The sequence below is a fragment of the Gavia stellata genome, chromosome 7 (assembly GCF_030936135.1).
Source record: "Gavia stellata isolate bGavSte3 chromosome 7, bGavSte3.hap2, whole genome shotgun sequence".
NCBI classification, from domain to species: domain Eukaryota; kingdom Metazoa; phylum Chordata; class Aves; order Gaviiformes; family Gaviidae; genus Gavia; species Gavia stellata.
The window spans coordinates 7,844,543-7,865,322 of NC_082600.1; the positions used below are offsets into that span (position 1 = coordinate 7,844,543).

Consider the following 20,780-nt stretch of genomic DNA (forward strand, 5'->3'; position numbering starts at 1 on the left):
TCCAGAAAGGTGGCAGTTTCTGTAAGAGTGTGATGGTAATGACACTTGGAGTGGCAGCGTTTTTCTCCACTTCGATTTGGAGTGGGATTTGAGGCAGATCATGACTACAAGTTCAGAAAGAGAATAACCTGGCGAGTTTTATTGTTGGATTTTCCACCAGCCACACAAAAATGGATAGAGTTGGAGGGCTTCAGTGTTCTGTGCTTGAGAGAGGAGATCTTGGCATAGATCTTCAGCATCTCGATCCTGATGCTCAAGGTCTGTTGACACTATCTTGGCTGTGTCTGCACACCAAGGATTCCCCTTTGTAGTTGTTCCAGTAAAACATGATTAGGGGTTTTATTCGGGGGGGGTGGGGAGTGTGGTGGTGGTGGTGGAGGGAAGAGGAAGAGGGCTTGGCTTGAGAGCTGATAGGAGGATGTAGAGGGGATTGCGGTGGAAACTTCATGCTTCCTTCACCTTCACCTATTCAGTTTTCACTTGCCTTAGTCTGCCTTTTCATGGGATGATGCCTTGAGATTGAATTCCCATTTTAACTTAAATAGGATCTGAAGCCTAGACAGAATTAGGCCAAAAATTCATATTGAATCAAGCAATTCTAAAATCTATCTGGAACAGGGAGGGTGGGGAAACCCTTAATGTTGTAGTTTATACTACATCTTAATGTTGTAGTTTATACTACATCTTAATGTTGTAGTTTATACTACATCTTAATGTTGTAGTTTATACTACATCTTAATGTTGTAGTTTATACTACATCTTAATGTTGTAGTTTATACTACATCTTAATGTTGTAGTTTATACTACATCTTAATGTTGTAGTTTATACTACATCTTAATGTTGTAGTTTATACTACATCTTAATGTTGTAGTTTATACTACATCTTAATGTTGTAGTTTATACTACATCTTAATGTTGTAGTTTATACTACATCTTAATGTTGTAGTTTATACTACATCTTAATGTTGTAGTTTATACTACATCTTAATGTTGTAGTTTATACTACATCTTAATGTTGTAGTTTATACTACATCTTAATGTTGTAGTTTATACTACATCTTAATGTTGTAGTTTATACTACATCTTAATGTTGTAGTTTATACTACATCTTAATGTTGTAGTTTATACTACATCTTAATGTTGTAGTTTATACTACATCTTAATGTCGTAGTAGTTTAGTTTCACCAACAGTGTTGTGTACAGCATCTGCTTTATGCTGATTTTAACCTGGCTTGTGCCTGGTTAGTTAAATGAATTTAAGATACAAAATTAAATGAATGTCACTTTTAAAGTAACAAAAATATTCTTGAAGAGTGTTGTATCTATTTAACCGTTGATTGCTTTTAAACTCCCTGCAAGTAACTTCAGCCGTAGCTGGTGTACCAGGTACAACTTTGGCATTAATAAGTCTGTTTATCACCTAATTGAAAACATTTTGATTTTTTTTTAAAAGGGTCCCAAATAAAATATTGGTGGTATCTGGCTATTTTGTTTGTCATGAAGAACAATGTGTAAACATGGCTGCACTTTTTATTTAGTTTGTTTTTATTTATGAAGAGGCAAAGTATATGGCAACTGCAGCTTTGCAAAATGTGAAATTTCTTCAGCAGGAAGAAACCCCTCTTTAGAACTCAGGATACTTTATCTTTTTTGTTAAATACATTGCTACATGACTATGCTGGTTTATCTTCTATTATCTTCAGCCCATCTCTGCTCCATCTCATTGGTAGCATCGGGCTTAGAAAGGAAGGAGCGGGGTGTGCTGGAGGTAGCAGAGGAGGACCTACAGGTGGGAAGTGAATTTATATGGTAAAAATCACTGCTCCATATTCTGTTAGGAAACCTCTGTCTGCAGGTCTGGAGCTGTGAAAGTGCAGTATGGACCTGGGAAAGGTTGAGGGAAAGTGTATTTTCTTATATTTTTGTATGGGGAAATTTTTGCTATTGTGCATTCTGTTGCCTTTGATTTTGCTGGCAGAAAAGGAGGAGCAGAAAAGCTAAGGAATGGCCAGCTGAGACTTTTAGTAAGGGGAGAGAGAACCCATACCTGACATTGCCTGTGGGTGACGAGGAGAGACACACACAGGAGTTCTTTATTTTTGCAGTTGGAGGTATGTGTGTGTGCATTGTCAATTGTCTGTGACAGCTGATGTTGGGGGAGGGAGCTTTTTAGGGGAATTCAGAGATTTAGATCAGGAAATAATCTGCTTCAATCAAAATGCTTCATTTCCGGTTGATACCAAATAACTATCAGAAGGCCAGTTTGAACATGATTTTGGGGCTGGAGTATCAATGTGACTTCGGGTGGTTTTTGTTTTGGTTTCTCCACCTTCTCTAGCAGGGCACGTTTTGCTGAAGGATCAATTAGAAAACCTGAAGGAATGTGGATAATGTGAATGATAAGGTTACTACTCTGACCACTTTGGCAGAGTCACTGAATTTATAAAATGTGCCCTTTCACAATTCTTTTATGCTTTTATATTTTTTATTCAATTAATGTTGAATTTTTAAAATTATTTGTATAAGGGCACACAAAGTATTAAGCTAAGGCCATGGAAAATAACTTTCTTACTGTTCTGAAATCTAATTAAAAAGCTGCAAACTTTGTCATTCATCATTTTACCATAGGAGTGTATTTCTTATGGAGACAGTCTAATATCCTGCAGCAACTTCATGGCATTACAAAAATAATTAATGGACCCTTTTAGGGCAGTGTGTGTTGCTACAATGTGGAATAATACTTCAGTGTTGTAAGTGAATGGTGTGCTAGGAAACACTAATCCCTCGTGTATAGTAACAGGAAGTATGAATATTACTTATTAATAATAACATAAAGCACCTTAGCACACATGCTTTTTTCTGGGCATGTCTACCTTTTCGTAAATAACAGTGAATTTGAATTACAGAAAATTGGTGAGAAGCAAGAACAATTTGTGTAATTAAGAAGATCTGTTTATTTAAAAGTCTTCAGAAGTTGTGAAAGATGGAACTTAGCCGTATGCGAGGGATGAATGTTGTGCAATAATGCCCCTTCATTCCCCTTTCATAATAAATCTCTGCAGAGTATTCATCTAAAGGGCTGGATGCCAAAAAGAACAGGTTCGACTTGTCTGTGAGGATTTACACCACAGTAAAATGCACAACTGCTTTTGTAGAGGTCATTGTGAAGGTCACGGAGCCAGTATGCACCGCTGAATGAGAGCAGCCTGTAACAATGGTGTGAGAGGTTGGACTGGGTGAAATCAATATTTAAAACCTCATATGAAATGTAGCAATAAGCTGGAATCGTTAAAACACATGACTTCAAAGCGCGTATGCTGTTTTGCAAGAAATGAATGGCCTCTTTTCCAGAAGTTTGCATCTCATACCCTTTGCTGAATGTAGCTGCTAGGTCACAATGCAAGAGTTTGCTCGATTCCTGACAATTAATATTGAATTAACGTATGTCTAATATATACACTCTCAAACCATTAACGATTGCCTCTCTGTCCACTTTAAAAAAAACCCTCATTGATATAGGAGTAGATTTAATTACCTGAAAGTTGGAACACCTTTTTTTTTTTTTACAAATAAGATCTGAGTTTTGACCATAGGGTCACTATGTCTTTAAATAAAAGATGATGATCATTTCAAATGGCAACCAGCCATCGGTGGGGTTTAGTGCAGAGATTAATTAGTAAACTTTGGAATGTGCTACAGCAAATGCAGCTGATTGGCAATAGCATGTGGAGCAGCAACTGGTGGAAAGCCAGTGCTGCTGAGCAGCAGAGGTATTTCCAGAAAGACTTAAGAGTGCTGTGATGTGCTGCACTTTAAATGGGACTGTGCTGATTGCATCAAACCACCAGTTTTCTATTCATGCAGTTTAGTAAATGCACAGATTAAAGAAATCTGATGTGCATTTGGAAAGAAAGCAAGTTTTCTTTTATTGTTTTGATGTGATTAGGTGCACCCCATCAACACACAGTGACGCCCCTGAACATCAGTTTACAGAGGACTGTGGTTTGTCTGCGTTGCATTTTTTATTTTTTTAACTAGGAAGACAAATGTCAAGTGTACTGTCCAATGCTGAGATATGAATTATTTGAAAAAGACACTGAAGTAAATATGATTAATTCAATGGGTATTGCAGTAAGCCATTTCTTAGAATTCTAGTCTACTTTTTAAAATGATATGGATTACTGAGTATGTGTGTTTGCATGATTTAGAATTGCTTACTGTCTTCCTTTTAAGGTTTTAAATAGATGATTAGAGAAATTTGGAAACTTTTCTGTAAATGAGCTTTCTAAGGATGCCTGATCTATTTGGTATGAGTAATGGAGCCCATTACATGTTGTAGTCCCTAGTGGGACTATTTTCTCAACTTGTGTAGGCCATGCAATTGGGGCCCAGATAATAAAATTAAGATGATTTATGTAGTAACTACTCTTGAGAGAGTACTTGGAAGCCCTATACACTTCTCAAAATCTCTCTTAGTATTACTCTATTAATCTCTTGATGTCCACCTTCAATTAGAGAGGCATGGTCAAGCATCCATTTAAATCAGTAAGAAAACTCACACCAATACCAGTGGGTCTTTGCTTCAAAAATGGCCCATGCAATTTGACTAGCCTGGTAAAATTCATCTTACTATACATATCCTGAGTATCACTGAAACAGTCATATACAATTTTTGATCTAAGACTAGCAGAGGTGCTTCATATCATAAGATACGGATCATCCTGGCTTTGACCCAGAAAACCCTTAAGCGTGTGCTTTAAAATTAAGCAAGCATGTACTCCTCTTGGCTTAACTCTCAGCTCTGTTACTTTGTCCTCGTTGCATTTCAGTCCTAGGGCCCATCAATGTATCGTGGCGGATCTGTGGACCAGGCAATAGCAGACACTGGTGTCTAATACCTGGTTGTGAGCTGCTCGACTTCTGAGCTGTTGGAATGGTTTACGGAAGGCCGAGGAGCCGAGAACCGGAGTCATCAGGGTGCTGGTTGTTTCTCTGGAGGCCTGTTTCTGCAAGCCTCTGCTTCCTAGACTGTTGTGTTTATTGCTATAGGTAATTGCAGGGAAGCGGATGGGCTCAGTTTACTCAATCAGGTTTAGGCTTGCTTGGCTTTGTTGGACTGGACTTGTAGGCCACAATCCAGACAATGCAATCGGTATGCGACTGCTGCTTTGACTTTGCAAGGCTCTTTGTGTGCCTAAAGCTGAATCACTTGTAGTTTTCTAAGCTAAATCAGTATTGCTGAATCTGGATCTAAGCCCCAAATAAGTATACGGTAAAACTTCCTGATAGCAAATCGATTTGTTAGCTTGACGTGCCTTTAAATGAATCCTGTGTGTAAATCTGCACAGGATTGGGGCATTACAGGGTCTTGCAAAATGTTCAGTGATAGCATTTGTTAAAAACTGTTTAACTCATGCCCTTGATTATTTGTGTGTGTGTGTCTCTGTGTATATATACATAACAAACAGCCATGCACACAAAAAGCATCTAATTTAAAAACACAGTATTTGAGCACAGCAATCAGCTGTCTAATTACTGAGACTTGGTTATTTTTTAAAAACTAAATCTGCTGTTTGTATGTACAATATATGCATCCAAGTACATTACAAAGCATTATGAATAATTAAAAGCAAACTGTAGCCCTTGACAGAAACAAATGTAGGTACATTCAGCGATGCATTATCCTGGCAGGGCTGCTGCTTTGCTGTGACTCAACTGCTTGTATGAATTACAGAGTGCTCTTTGTAGCACGTGAGGGTTGCCTTTTAGTATTGGTCTAAATCTAAGATATGGAAGATCAAACAAAGTCTGAATTTCCTTGACTTGATAGCAGCAAACAGTCACTGCAACTCCCTACTTTTGCTAATGCCCTGGAGCGGACCAGCAGAGCTGCTGGGGTAGCTGAGACTGGGGCTTAGGTGATTCTGTAAGGCTCTGGCAGGCTTTTTTCCTTGTAGGTCTCTTGCACACGCTGGCTATCAGTGCTCAGTCCTAGCAATGAATGTTTCAGACAACACAGCAACGGCTGTGAGAAGGAGACAGGGGAGAGAAAAGTTGATGCAGTGTCATGTTTTAACTGTGATCCAAGATTAATGTGAAACCAAAGGAGAAAACATTGTTTTCTCACTATATTACCAGTTGATAAAAGTTTTTGTCCAGAGCTAGGGCAAAGTTATTTAGGCTGATGGTGATTTAAAGGGTTTGGTTGTTTGTTAAAGCTTTTAGATATGGCCTTGCCATCTTTTGCTGAAAAGACAGTTTTCCTGAGAGTTATGCATCTTACCTTCACTTTCTTTTTCTTGTCAAATCTCGGACAGTTCAAAACAGAACCCCAAAACCCCACTGTGGATTATTAAGCCGAACATGCTGTGAAGGCTTCTTGAACAGCTTGCCTTGGCACGATGAAGTTAATGTAATTATAATCCAGCAATGGGGGGGACGGGAAGGGGGGGAATATCCCTCCAAACTGTCAGCACTTGGGCAAGGAAACACAAAAACCTATTATTATTCATATGTACTCTAGAGTTTCTCATTTGCTCCCATTGACTTCAGTGATATGGTATCAGTTACCCCGATGCCTGTAGCGAAGGGTTTGTGTTTCACGTAATGAAGTGGAACGGCGATGCAGATGCACAGTAGCCCAGTGTTGCTGGATGGATGGCTTCCAGGTAGATGGAGACTTGGGCTGACCGGCTTAGGAGGCAATTCAACGTGGTCAGCCGAAAATCAGCTCTTGCTGGTGAGTCTAGAAGTGCGTGTGTGCACTTAGTCAGTCTCTTGTATACCTGTATGATTGTACCACTGATTAGACACAAAAGGCTTGGCAAATCCTATTTGTGTGGGAAGCCTGAGTGCAAAAACTTGCCTAATTTACTTTATTTAAATCAATATAATCCTGCTTAAGGCCTTTTGGAAAGCACATCTAAGTGAACGGTGTTTTAAGGTAACACAGTGTCTTTCGTGTTCACAATAAAAGCTGGTTTCATTTGAAAAGGGTGTGCTTATGGTTACCTTGCACAAACTTTTTGCCAATTTAAACGTGGAAGGACTCAATTCTCCTGCATGTACACATCGTCTTTTGTGAAATTTGTACTTGGAAGATTTAATATCTTCAAGTTTCCTTTATGATCAGCAGTTCTTTGAACTCGCAAACAAGAAAGTGTGGATAACTTCAAATATTTATTTGAAGTCTGATTCTAAGGAATGCTCATGTTGTTTTTGACCTTACAATGTGAAGTTTGATCTCTGTCTCAAAACTGCAGTATTCTAGCGGAAATGTAAATACAGTCTGAACTTTTTTTAGATGTCTTTAAAATATGCTCTGTCTCCTAAAGACAGGGACTTTATTCCAGAGATCCTGGATGTTCAAACTGTGGAAGTGTATTTCTGTTCACAAGGGCCCTGATTGAGCAGCTGGTCTCTAATCAGCTAAGCTTACTTGCATGTGCTTTCGTTTGGAAGACACTGATCTGTGGTGGTTTAGACTCGAGTATAACATTTTTGGTAATAGTGAAACTTCATAGAATAGAGAAGGGCTAAGTGTGGAAGCTGACTCAGATGATTTAGACTTTTATATAAGCACATAAAGCTGCAAGTTGTCTTCTTGTGCTTGGTTTTGAAAAGCTCTTATTATCTACTTTGACATCTCACTTTTATTCTCGAACATCTGCTTTAGATTGTTTGCCATAAAAGTGTAAGGATTAATCTTGCCCTCGTTTTTGTTATTGCTACCAGAAACCAAACTATTTTTATTACTTCTTGTATAGGGATTTGGACCCTAAACTGTTTTTAGAGTTGAGGAGAAAACGGGTTTGTACTTTATTATATTTTTTCTCCCTCACACTCCCCCCATGCTTACAGGTAAAGTTAATTAAATTATAGTTTTTAAGTGCACAAAGATGTTAGGCATGGCTTGTTAAACCGTATAGTAAGCGCTACTTCACTTTATTTGGCCCAATATTACGATTTTTTTAAGGGATTTCAAATGATCAGCTCATTTTGGTTTGGTTCTCAGAACAGCAGCTGCCCTGAGCCGGGACATTTGCATCATCTATAGAGAGCTTAGTCCATGTTTTACTGTATGGAAATAATATCTGAAAGTCAAAGAAATGAAAACCTGCTCCGTGTTTAGTCCTTTGATTAACAAATGTTCTTGTTCTTGGAGCTTCCTTTTTCTTGGGTTACAGCTTGTTTGTGTTGTTTCCCAAGAAGCAGTAAGTAGCTCTGGCATGCGATGTCAGTGTACGCCCTGATCTTCAGCACACTGCATTTGAGTGATTTCTTTCCCTGTGTTGTGTATTATTAAATTTCAGGGCATTCTGCTGATGTGGGTTCATCCAGTATTTATGTCAGAGCATATAGTAATCTTCCTTTCTACAATGGAAGTGGTGTTTTTAAGGCAAAACTGTCTTGTTACAAGCCTATAGCAGGAAATACTCAGGCAGCCTCTCTAACTTGCTCGAAATCTGATGTTTGTGTTGCAGTTGCTTTCACGGCAGTCTCCTCTTTCAGAATCTGTGGCGACACTTGCTTTTCTTTATTTGAATACAAGTGTTTTAGCAAAAGGGTTCTCAAAGGAGCCAGTGAACAAGATAAAACGGATGAGGCATCTTTTTATAAATAGATAAATAGGATTTTTCTGGGAGTAAGTGAAATTACCATGTGATTGTACCACTGTTCTGCTGCCAGCTTCTATTTTCTCTAAGTGAGATTGTACATTTTTTTTCATGGCAGGAACCATTCCTTTGTCCTTGTACTAAGGATGCCTTAGATGTTTCTGGTTATTGTGCTTCAAGGAGCTACAAAGTTGTAGCCACTGAAACCAGAGTAATGCAGTAGGCCATGGTAGTTCTTGGGTATGTGGAGGGAGACTCCTGCAACGCTATCGGGATCAGACAGTGCTTACAAATAGTGTTTCTGATCCTGTGGAGTTCTGTGAATCCTGCCCAAAGTGCCGCTAAAATTCAGGTACCATTGGAATTATACACTGCTTTGAAAGCTGTCGTGTCTATGGTTCAGATTTAAGCATCATTGTGATATAGCCACTTAAAACATAGGTGGGAACTTGCATGGAAAAAACCTAAACCTCTCTGGAAGGACAAAAGAGTATGTTTTGTGCAGATTAAAAATACAGTTGCTTCTGCCCCAGGGAGTGTTTTTGTTTAGTTTGACAACATTAATGGACATTTTCAAAGCAGTGCTGTGAACTCTGTGTTACGTTTGCAGTGTGTCTCTTCCTGTCCCCAGAATAATTGGCTGATATCTGCTTGCGTGCCGTGCGTGAAAATTAGGAAAAAAGCCTAGAAATAAACTACTTTCCACTTTGTTAAAAGCAGTAATTTCTAAATATATTGTTAACGGGTTTCAGTTTTCATTTAAAATTTGTCTACAAATATTGTGAAGGCATTTCAGCTACTGCTAATGCTTGATGACACTTGCTTCATTTTTCTGTTTTAAACTTCAGTTTTTCTAAATGCCTCCTTATCTTTTTGCCTGTTTTTAATAATTCACTCTGTTCTTTCTTCCTGTTTTGCCTATTCTGTTCATACTCTTCCTTTCATCTGCCTTTGTCCTTTTTTTATATTTTATTCCTCTTTTGTCCCTGTAGCTATAAAAACTTTCCTGCTTTCTTTTGCCAGACAGTTATCAACCTTTAGGAGTCCCTCCTTAAAATCTAGCTATTCAAGGAATCTCACTTTATTTCTTCTCTTTATCAGGCAGACATAAGCCATGCTGAATGTGGTGTTCTGCATCTTTATCAACACACACACACACAGTTTCTCATCCTCTACAGACTGAGGTCAGCTTTCTGTTCAGTTTTGTTATTTTAAGCAGTCTTTCTTTTTAAATCATCCATCAGACTCTACATTCCTTAAAAACAGTATTATATATCTGTGGCTATTTGAGTGGGGGGGGAGCTGCTTTAGAGGATCCCAGGGAAGAGCAGATAGTGAGTGGAATAGAGCGATGTATGTTTCTTTATGAGCTTCTATTCTATTAATAAAGCAGCTAATTTTTCCAGGTTCCACTTTTCCCCAGGAAATCCTAAATAATTTTCTTGCATAATGGAAGGATCATGTCAGCGTAACATTCAGCTTTACTGCAACAAAATAGGAACACCAGTAGATTCAGCTGTACCAAGACTCAAACAATTGTCTCTGGTCGGTGAACGATGCACAGCTATTGCTGTGCTCTGACCTCCGCTGGTGTGTCTGTCCCTCTCTTAATGTTATCCGTCACGATACACGAAGTGGTATTTGTCAAATCGATTTCTACTTCACATCACTTGAAAAATTAGGCTCTTAATGTGGGTATTTAAAGCAATATTATATTAAAGCCTTTAATCCTGTAATTAGACTGGCTGCTGCAGAGCTTGTGCTTTCTTGATAGCCAAATCAAAATGATCAAGGCTCCAGAAGTCTGATAGTATTGATGAAACAAAAGTTTGCTTAATTCTGCTTAATGCTGTGTTACTAGCATAGCACATTGGGAATTTGCATAACAACTGAACAGAACACTTACTTTGAGCCACCTGTAGTGAAACATTGTCTCTGAAAAATGGGAAGAACCTGCGGTTGTACCCTGGGAAGAAGGGCCATGTTGAACCCTGTGAAAGCCACAGTAGGAAAAAAACCACCTGAACTGAGTGAGGTTTGCAAATGCAGTTGGCACTCCCAGGGTGATTGAAAACCACACAACAGCCAGTTCATGGCATGGGTCTTCAGTCTGGCTGAAAGTGTCCAAATAGGTATTGTGTGCAGGGTAGAGGTCCTGGGAACCAGAGCAAAAGGTGCAGAAGCAGTTGAACTTCTGCATACAGCATGGTGGATTGCACAAAAGCAAGTAGGCGCTTAGGAGCTGAGACCGAATTGGGAGCAAGATTGAGAAATGAGTGCTGAAAACCAGGAGGGTGACCTATGGGCTTATTAATCACATGAAAATGCTGTTATGTTTTAATTCTTTGTTTCCAAAAAACGATGCTGTCTTGTGTATCGGGCTGTCCTTTGAACAGTGCTGGAGACTTTGAGGAAAGCTTGGCAGTTCCTGCCAGAACTCTGGAGTCTCCGCTGAAAACAAGCGAGTGACTCGGTGCAGCAAACATCCAGACTATCCCCTGAATCCTAACTGGGCTCCAGCAGCCAGCGCTGGAGAGGACAGTACCAAACAGGCGCTGCGATCCATTGATGTGAAGAAAGGGCACGAGGCTTTTCTGTGAAGAGAGTAGTCACTAAATCCTGGTACTGGCGCTGACCCAGAAGAATTGTATTTCGGCATATTAGATGGACGTGGGCTTTCTTCTGAGAGATTAGAGAAATGGGGCTTTTTGGCAGGAGCTTAAAGGTGATAATTACTTATGTCAGAAAGTTGTAAACGAAAATTTTGGAGGCAAGTAGAACTGATGGTGTGATTTAGCCCATGTTGCTCTGTGATTAATTTCCCAGGAACCTGTTTGTGTGTAACAAAACACATATATGTAACTGTCCTTGCTAATAGCTGCTTTGGTGCTCTTGAGCTCTTGCTGTATTTCTGCCATTCCTAAAGAAAGCACATCTTTTAAATCTGTTTTGGTATTCAAAAATCAAATTAAGTTACTTTGGAGGGAAAAAAAAGTCTAAATTTAGCCAGATTGTTACTGGGCATCTGAAATCATCTACCCCAGAGACAAGGGGGTGTGTGGCAGTCTTACATCTCTTGTCCTGCCTCTTGTGGTCAGAGTCTGGTTTTGAGATCAACAGGAAAACTTACGTTGATTTTGTTGGTTTCTGTCAGATCATTTGTTCTTTTTCTGTTTTGCTACTGGGATATCCCCATACCACTTTTCATAATTGAGTGAAGAAATTAGATTTATTGTTGGTTTTCAAGAGCAGAAGAAAGAGCAGTTGGTTTCAGATATTTCAGTCTTTGGAAAAGCCTCACTGGCATAGGAATTTTAGGCTAAGGAACGGAATTATGCATTTTAGTTTGACATTTTTTGTGTTTATTTAAAAAAGCTGTGGAAGACAGGGAGAGTAAAGGTTAAAATAATATTAACTGAGCCCTCTAAATCTATCAGTTTCATTCTCCTTTTCCTGAGTATTACTGTAGTCAAAGTAAGTAGTTAATCAGAATCAGAAAGCCATTTTAGCATTGCTGACATGGATTTGTCAATAGTGAATTGGGAGGGTGGAAACTGGAAAAAAAACCAAACTAAAACAACCCAGCTTTTGGCTCAGACCACGTTACCTAAGATATGTGCATTAATATTGTTCTATAAGAAATTCTGTTAATGTGAAATCTTTCCAAAACCTGAATTCTGTTCTGAGCTTAACAGTGAAATAGTTTCCTAAGGCTGCTTATACTGAAAAATTCAAGGAATTTATAGTTTTGTTTTAACATTCACTTGAAAGTATTTGGATAATTAAACAGTCAGATGATCGTGTATCAAAAAGGGTCTTTGTTAACCTTTCCATCGTGCCACACACAATTGAAGCGATGCTCAGGATGTGTTTTAGCAGTGTCATGCCCTGGCATCCCACAGGGCTCGGTTTCTTTTCAACTATCCATATGCTTCTTACGCCAGGCTGGGGAGGGTGACCCGATGGCGAAAAAAGTTAAATAAAAATAACATTGCTGCAAATTGACTTAATGAGATGTAGCACATAAATATTACTATTTCTGTTATCTGACCTGTGCTGTGTTCTGGTAGTCTGGTGATAGCAGACCTGAGTACGTTCCTAAGCAGAGAGAAATTAAAAAAGCCAAAAGATTGTCTACATCGTCTAGTCCAGCTGCTTCTAGTATAGAAACATACTTTGTCTGGGCAAGTTTTACTGACCCCAGTCTCTGGCTTCTGTCTCTTGCCTGGGGATGTTTTTGTGGCATAGCTGTTCCTCCTCTTTCCCCTACTAGTGCATTTTTGGTGTCAGTCTCCTTTCTCCTCCTCCTTGGCACTTGAGAGATTTCTGAGAAGACTGTCAGTTGTTATTTCTTTTTGCTGCCGAGGGAAGGAGATGAAGGAAAGCAATGTCGTTTTGGAGACAGGGAAAGGGAGAGACGACAGGATGGGAAGAAGCGTGAATGCTGCACCTTGAGCTGATATTTCTGGACTCTGTGTGCTAAAATAACCTCTTTCTGCTGGCAGGCAAATACTGACACACCTGGCATTTGCCAAAAGTCCCTCCCCAAACCCTTGTGTGAAAGGTGCACTGATATGCTATAATTTTGATGGTCTAATAGCTGTGACTTTTCCTGAAAGGACATTGTTTTTGTTTAAAATAAGCTCCTTGTAACTGCAAGGGCAGCTCTTCTCTGTATATAATCCATGGCTTTTTTTTTCTTAATGCCGTGTTGTATCACAGTCTGAAACAAAAATTGGCTACTGCTTACTGTTTCTTACTATTTAAACTGAGAGATGTCTCAAACAGTATATCTAGTCAGTAGTATTTGTAATGCAAAGACATGGTTTAAACTCCCCTTCCAATTTAATCTTGTGTTTCTCTCATCTAAAACCATACAGTACATGAATGGAAAGTCAGTTGCTCACAAATCCATTGCTGTGCAGTCTTTTACATAAACAAAGTCATAAGGATAAGCAAATGCCTGCCTTCTAATTAGCAGTGTGTTTTGTGGTTCCATACATTCCAAAATGTAATAGACAGCTACGGTGCCTAAAATAATCCTAGAGAAAAAACTTGTATGCCACGAAGATAGAGGTTGGAGGGAGAGGAGGCAGGAAAATCTGTTGTCTGTGTTCTTGGAAGCCTTTTCTATCTCCGTTCGGATACTGTCAGCTTCTTTTACACAAACATTACAACATCCAAGGGGAATTAGAAATACTTACCCATGACCACAATGTCAGATCTTAGGTTTGTCAGAAGAAAGCAATGCAAAAGCAGGATCTTGGACCCGCTGCTTTCATTTTGGTTTCAGCATGCTGATAAATGCCTCCTAATGCTGGAAAGAGGTAAGGCTGGCTGTCTAGGTGGAATAGAGGAAATTTAAAAATCTTACCTCATAGACGTGAAATGGTTTTTGGATCTGTAAAAGTGCGGTGTAAGTCCCAAGTAACAGCTATTGTCTCTTGTCATCTCTCTGAAGTTACACAACAGCTTTCCTTTTATACCAGTCTTTTATGAAGTAGCTAGGGACCACTCAGGACAGAGAGACATAACTGAGATGCTACTGGTCAAATGGCTTTTAACTGAGATAACACTTGTCAAACTGAGCCTTTTAAAAAATCTTGTTGAAGTTGTAAATGCACCTTATCCCAACATCAGTGGAAATAGGAAAGGCAACGCTTTTCACTGCTAAGTTTTCACAGGTTTCCATCCCCACCTTTTTGCAACGATCTGTGCCATACCCAGTGTTGTGACCGCAGTGTAATCTGCGCAGAGCTAAACAAGTTGGAAGCCTGTGAGCTCAGGAGCCTGTGTGACTACGCCGCTGTACTTGCATTGCAAGGAGTTGGCAGTGTAGATGCAGCCTGTTCCTATCCAAAACATCCACAGAGCTGATGTGGTTGCAGGCCTTGACCAGGCTTCAGCCCCTTTCAGGTCGATATGTATATTCTATCTAACCCTTTCCCAAATCAAGGCAGACAAAAATCCAGTTAATAGGAAAAAGCCTTTACCTAAAGGCCAGACAGCTATAGGGCAGGAACAACAGCCAGTCTTGGGTTTTTTTTTTCCCCCTCGTTGCTAAGTGGAATGCAATCCATGTGGCCAAAGCCCATCAGCTAAAGTTGTGATTTTGGGAAATGAAAACAAATGAGCTGTGTCATACAGCTGCACAATCTCCTTGAGGTGCAGATCTGCTGGCTGGGCACAAACCAGTGCAGTTGTTTTGCCATGCAAAAGTACATACTGGGTTCCTAACACTGGCACCAGGGCCCAGTACATAGGTGAGAAAGACGTAGGAGAGAGCCAGTGCTTTGAAACTGATCTTGGCAAACCAGAAATGAGCTGCCAATATTTAATGGTGATGATAATTAACTATTGGAAAAACTTACCTAGGGGATGTGCCTGGACCTTTGTGATCTGAAATCTTTATGTCTAGATTGGATGCCTTTCAAAAGAAGGTGCTTTGGCTGTACTGTCAGTCCTTGGGCTTTGTACAGGAACACAAAATGTCCTGGCCTGCGCTGGACATGAGGTCACACCAGCTCAAGGATGGACAGTTTCTATATGCTGCTCCTCTTCCGATGTTCTACGTCTGCTCTCTGGGCTACCACAGTGCATTGGTTTTGCAATACTGCACTTCACAGAAAGGTCTTGGCATGGCTTGGTGGCTTCCCCATGACACATAGACCAGTGCCCACCATGGAGCTGGTGTGCTGACCAGTCAGCCTCCCCACTGTTCATAGGCGGATCCCTTGCAGCTATCAGTTGACCATCTGAGAGTAAATGACCATCACCATCCCTTCTGACCCCCGGCACCTTGGGAACCCCACAGAGAAAGGATGACAAATGAAACATTTTCATCCTATCCTCCCAGGAGTCCCCAGACAGAGATGAGCATCTGTAGCAGCATAAATGGTGGTGGGGAAAGAGGCTTGTGATGAGCCTGATCCATTTGTCAGGAGCCTTCCTATGTCTCTTGGCCAACGTCGGCAGAAGTCACTCTCATTAAAAGTTAAAGTGTTAGGAATGTACCAGTGGCAACTCTACTAACAGTGAGCAGCTGTTCTGGTGATGTCCTCCAGAGATGTGGCTCCTGCAATCTGAGCTGCTCCTTTTTTCCACACACAAGTAATTTCCCAAAATATTTATCATGGTTTTGATCTTTGCCTGAAACTGAATTTTCTTTTCTATGGCTGGAGTAAAATTGCTCTAGATTTGGAAAGACTGACACTTTTGACTCACCAGATGAGGGTGTACACATGTAAAATGTTGACATGTCTTTCCCTTTGGTTTGGTTAGAGACGAAGATATTGTTAAAAATTTAAATCTAAAAGTCTCATTTAAACATTCATCTCTTATAATGGATGTAACACGCCCACGTGAATGTAGTTACAAAGTGTAATATTTTCATGAACTTGGATGGATTGTAAATTGACAACTTCTAGCAATATAAAAAGACCCTGCATTTGTATCTTAAAATATCGTGAAGTGGGATTAAAGCTGAATTTTTAACCTTTCTTTTCCTACTTTTTTTTTTAATGTGTGATTGCCTGGCTTTAATGTTGCCGCAATAGTTTGGGGCACAGAAATAACAGTATGCTAACTATGAAAGTTGGAGTGACTCATGGCTGATTTGAGAACTTTCTTCACCACATTTCACCTTCAGGACACTGTCACTGTAACAGTCTCAGCAGCAGTCCTGCCAGGCTCCGGGGTAGTGCAGAAAAAGGCCAGAACTATCTGTTCTCATCGCACACAGAGAGCCGTTTCAATGGAAAACTTGAGCTGCTGATATTTCCGGAGATATCGGCCTAGATCCATGATAATACTTGTCAAGGACTTGCATCTTCAATTTTCTTAGCCATTTTCTGCAACTCTCTAAACAAAACTATCCATTCTCCAAATTCAGAAAGGTCACTGTCTTCAACTGCAAATTTAATTAACAGCTTTCCCCTTCTACTGACTTTTTTTTGTGTCTCTTTAGTTAATTTTAACCCAATGTCCCACATCAGGAGCCTTTAGTTTTCACTTGAGGGTGTAGATGCTTACATGAGTGGCCCCAGGGAAGTGAAGCTCAGTGACTGATCACCAGTGGGAGCCAGGGTTATACACAGAATTACACCGTGGAAAGCTTCCGATCTCCTGTTGCAGACAAAATGTCTACAAAAAACAATACTACCACTTTCCTAAATTCCTGTGTTTTGCAGATGTGAAGCTCAGTTTCTACAGGGGAAGCCAGCCTGTTTTAGGGGAGCTCAGAGTGCTCTGTCTTTTTGCTGCTGCTGCTAATTTTTGTGAGCACCATAGAATACAGTAGAAAATTGAAACTGTGTGAAAGATCAACAAATCAGTGTAGAATGTCACGCAGCAACATCTGTTAACTTTGGCTCTATCTCATATCCTCCTGACCCTCCTTTCCAGCCACAAGTCTCCTGTTTTGTGAGAGCTCAGAGTGATAGGGACTTGGTGGGGGGGAATGTCTAGTTGTTTCTCAGTGGTCTGAAGGGCTTGCAAAAGTACCATCTGGAATGAAAATTTTAGTTTGTATGTTTCTGTAGTTTTAGTTATGAAACAAATGGGAATTTGCTGAATGAATTAATTGTATTGCACTGTAAAAGTCTATCTTGAGAGCTGTTATATATGGGAGCTCAGAAAGCCTGTAGAGAGAAATGAAAGCAGCTTCCCTTTCTAATTAGGGCTTTCAGGAAATCGTTGATTACAGAATCAAATAGCGTTGCTCAGAGACATTTGTTTGATATTACTTTTGATAAACGAAATTTTTACCTAATAATAATTTTACTAGTGACACTGGAAGCAGTTGCACTCTCTGACAGTAAGCCTGCCTTCAATAAAACTTTCCCCTTACCTTCCTACCTTGTCCAAATGGTTATAGTTAATGAAACATTACTTCCAAACTGTAGATCCCAGTAAAAAAATTAAATAATAAAGAAATGAGTGATATAGTAGATAGTATGTTCATAATGGGATGGTCTTTGTCCAGACCAGGTTAATGGTACCAGCTTGTTCTTGCATTACGTTTGAAAAAAGTCAAAACAAAACCTTGACCTGATATGTAGAAATGTTTTACCTTTTTTTTTTTTTTAAAAAAAACCAACAGGGTCAGCATATTTCACTAGCTCCCATTCAAAAGGTGGAGGAAGCTTTGTATGAGTATCAGCCTCTGCAAGTAGAGACATATGGACCACAAGTTCCAGAGCTTGAAATGCTGGGAAGGCTGGGGTAAGTAACACAGCAAACTTTAATTCCCATTTCATGGCATTATAGCTGGGACTGTTACCATCTTCAGTTTGCCAGCATGTAGGGTTTTTTTCCTTTCTTTTTTTTTTAAAGGATTTTAACGAAATATTAGACTTCCTGCCCAACCAACATTTTGTTTGGGTGGATAAGCTGAAATTTTTGGTCCTCTAGCCTTTATAGATCTATTGAGAGCTGGACTGGATTGCATTAGTGTTTTTAAGGTTGTCCTTGGCAGTCGTAGTGAAGTAGCTGTTCATTTTCAGTTGCACGGTATTAAAAAATAAATAAATAAAAATCTGGGGCTTAATTTACCCAGCTGTAAGCCAGTAAAAATATTAAAGTTGGGCTGTTTGCCATGGAAAAGGGTAGATTTACTTGTCGACTGCTGTCTACAGTCAAACTGCGTTTGTGAGAAATGAAGCACAGAGCTTAACTTTGTCAAAAAAATATAATACAGGGCTGATCCAGCAGCTTGACGGCATCGTGGTCTGCAGCCATGTTTGGAAGGGAGTTTGGGAGCCCGCTGTGCCCGGGTAATGGAGGCTGGGAAGTCCAAAAGTGACGTGCCTGCTCTCTAGAGACGTGTTCGTAGCTGAAACGCCACCTGAAAACGTGTAGCTACTGGGATAGCAAGTGTCACCCATCTCGTCGTGGTCCAACTTTCAAGGTCACCAGCACTTAGAGTGGCTGGAAAATTACGTGGCGGAATGAACGTGCAGACTGGCAAGGCAAGGAAGAGTTTAAAAAAATAACAGTTTACGTTTGACTGTGCCATATGGGAAAACTGAATCCACAAAGTACTGAACAAAGTTGAGACACTTTAGTATGCAGTTTCAGAGACCACTGAAATCCAAACAGGAATCCTATCTAGTTCACTGGCATAGGAAAAACTGTATCTTATCCAGAAAATTATAGAGGTAGAGAAACTTTTTAAAGTAAATAAGCAACCTAATGGTGCTTCAGAAAATTCAAGGCTGTCTGGAGTTTTGGAGGCTGTCTCCATTTTTATTGTTTATGTGTCCTCCTGATGCCTGTGATTTTTATTATCTGATATCAAGCTTCTGAGACCAAATATTAATTAGCAGTTTAAACTTGGGCAGAGCCAGACTCAGCCTTCACCACCTGTTTGGACGGAGCGTAGCTGTGAGGGACCTCCAACACGAGGGGAGCTTTGAAGCCCTCTCAGCCTCTCATCACAAGTGAAAAATGCTTGGGGGGAAAAAAAAAAGATCACTTGTTGCAGGGAGGACTTCCAGTCCCTGTCCCTTCCCTTGTGTCCCCGTAAGGTGAGTGCTGGTGTCCAGATCCAGCAGGAACCTTGTGCTATCCGTGTCCATCGCATCTGATTGCCTGTGATGCCAGTTCAAAGGCAACCCTACACCTTGCAAAACAAAATCCTTTAAATACTGCAGTTGCGTTGCAACGTCTGTGTGTGAGCATATTTGGGGCAGGGTTTGCAAACAACACTCACAATCTTTTCTTGAAGACACTTTGACACATGTGTCATTTTACTCCTCCGAGTGAATAGCCAGGGTTGTTCGGCTTGGCTCTGGAGGCGCTGAAAGAGTTAAGAGCGGCAGGGGTGCTGGGTGTCTGTGGTGGTAAGGGGAGGTGTGTGGGTGGGTCGGTGGTGCCCACCAGAAGAATTCTTCTGAGTCCTGAGGCTGTTTGCAATTCCAGAACAAATATAAATCGATGCTGTGGGTTCACAGCCAGCACAACTCTAACTCTATTCTGTGGGGTGTCTGAAATACCTTAAACTATGCAATGCTATTCGTTTAGATATTTGTGTTTCTGTGTTTATATGAACTCATGTGCATTTCCTGTTGGTGATGAATGCTTAACTAATGTGCCTCAGTCCCTGCTTTGGGTTTTTTCAGGCAGCTGCATACAGCTGCCTGGGTGAGGCAGAATAGCTGGGCACAATGTTATCTACTTGTGCTAAAGATTTTTAGTTTGCTCCTCATTTTGACTCAATAAGGACAGGTTACATCTAAATTTTTTTCCTTGTTTGTTTCTCCCTCTTTTCATGTTCTTGTTAATAATTTTGCTGTCTGGCTATTTATTGCTGCTAAATAGCTCCCTCAAATGTGCAGGCTGTTATCATCCGAGTTTCTGGAGCCAGAATTATTGCAAAGACACTGCCAACCTGGAGACTTTGAATTCACTTCTGGTAGCGTAATTTATTGACTTTTTTTTTAAAATGATACAATTTATTGTCTTCAAAATATTCAGTAGAACGGGCTTTTTGAATATTCATATCTTAACCTCTTACCCTCTGCAAGACTCACTTTAGGTTTCAGCATCAGTGTTGCTTTTCTTTCTTAGTAAACCGCTGTAATGAAGGTGACAGCTGACAAGAAGGTTTGCAGTAAAGAGCAAGAAAAAGGGTGAATCCTAAGGGATCATTTAGAACACTTATTAGGGATCTTCCATAATTAAAAAAAAAATTGCTTTTTAAGATTACTTGTATTATTTACTCATTAGGCTTTACAAAATGCTTTGCTTGCAGTCCAACAAACTTGATTCTGCATCCTCCCACTGCTCTTGTGTATGGATTTTGCATGTCTTGCAAAAAAGGGAATTTATGTTCAAACTGTTTTTAGAAATTTGTTTTCAGTTTCTCTTGGGGCTGTAAATTTTCTTTTTGTTCTATGTACTGCAGAAAAGCATTAATATCCTTATGGTGCATTTTTTGCTGTTGTTTTGGAAGTCTGAGAATAATGAAGAAATTTGATTTTTTTTTTTTTTTTTTTTTCAACACAAATGATTGGTGTAATGTGTAGAGGTTTGTGTCCTTCAGGGCCGGTCCCCAATTTTTTTTAATGGAGGAAAATTTTCTGGAAGTAATGAAATATAGGCAATAGTAATGAATTACATGGCTTTCTGAGAGCAATATGTATTATGCTAAGTTGTATTACAGT

General features: G+C 39.8%; 1 protein-coding gene across 2 annotated transcripts in view; it reads left to right on the forward strand.

The window, feature by feature from the left end:
• The window catches only part of MNAT1 (MNAT1 component of CDK activating kinase), a 128,399-nt gene that overhangs the window by 71,702 nt on the left and 35,917 nt on the right, over positions 1 to 20,780 (forward strand). For both annotated transcript variants that reach the window (XM_059819637.1, XM_059819638.1), the window contains one exon: positions 17,717 to 17,838. In XM_059819637.1, coding sequence (XP_059675620.1) covers positions 17,717 to 17,838 — 122 coding nt within the window. The remainder of the gene's footprint in view (positions 1 to 17,716; positions 17,839 to 20,780) is intronic.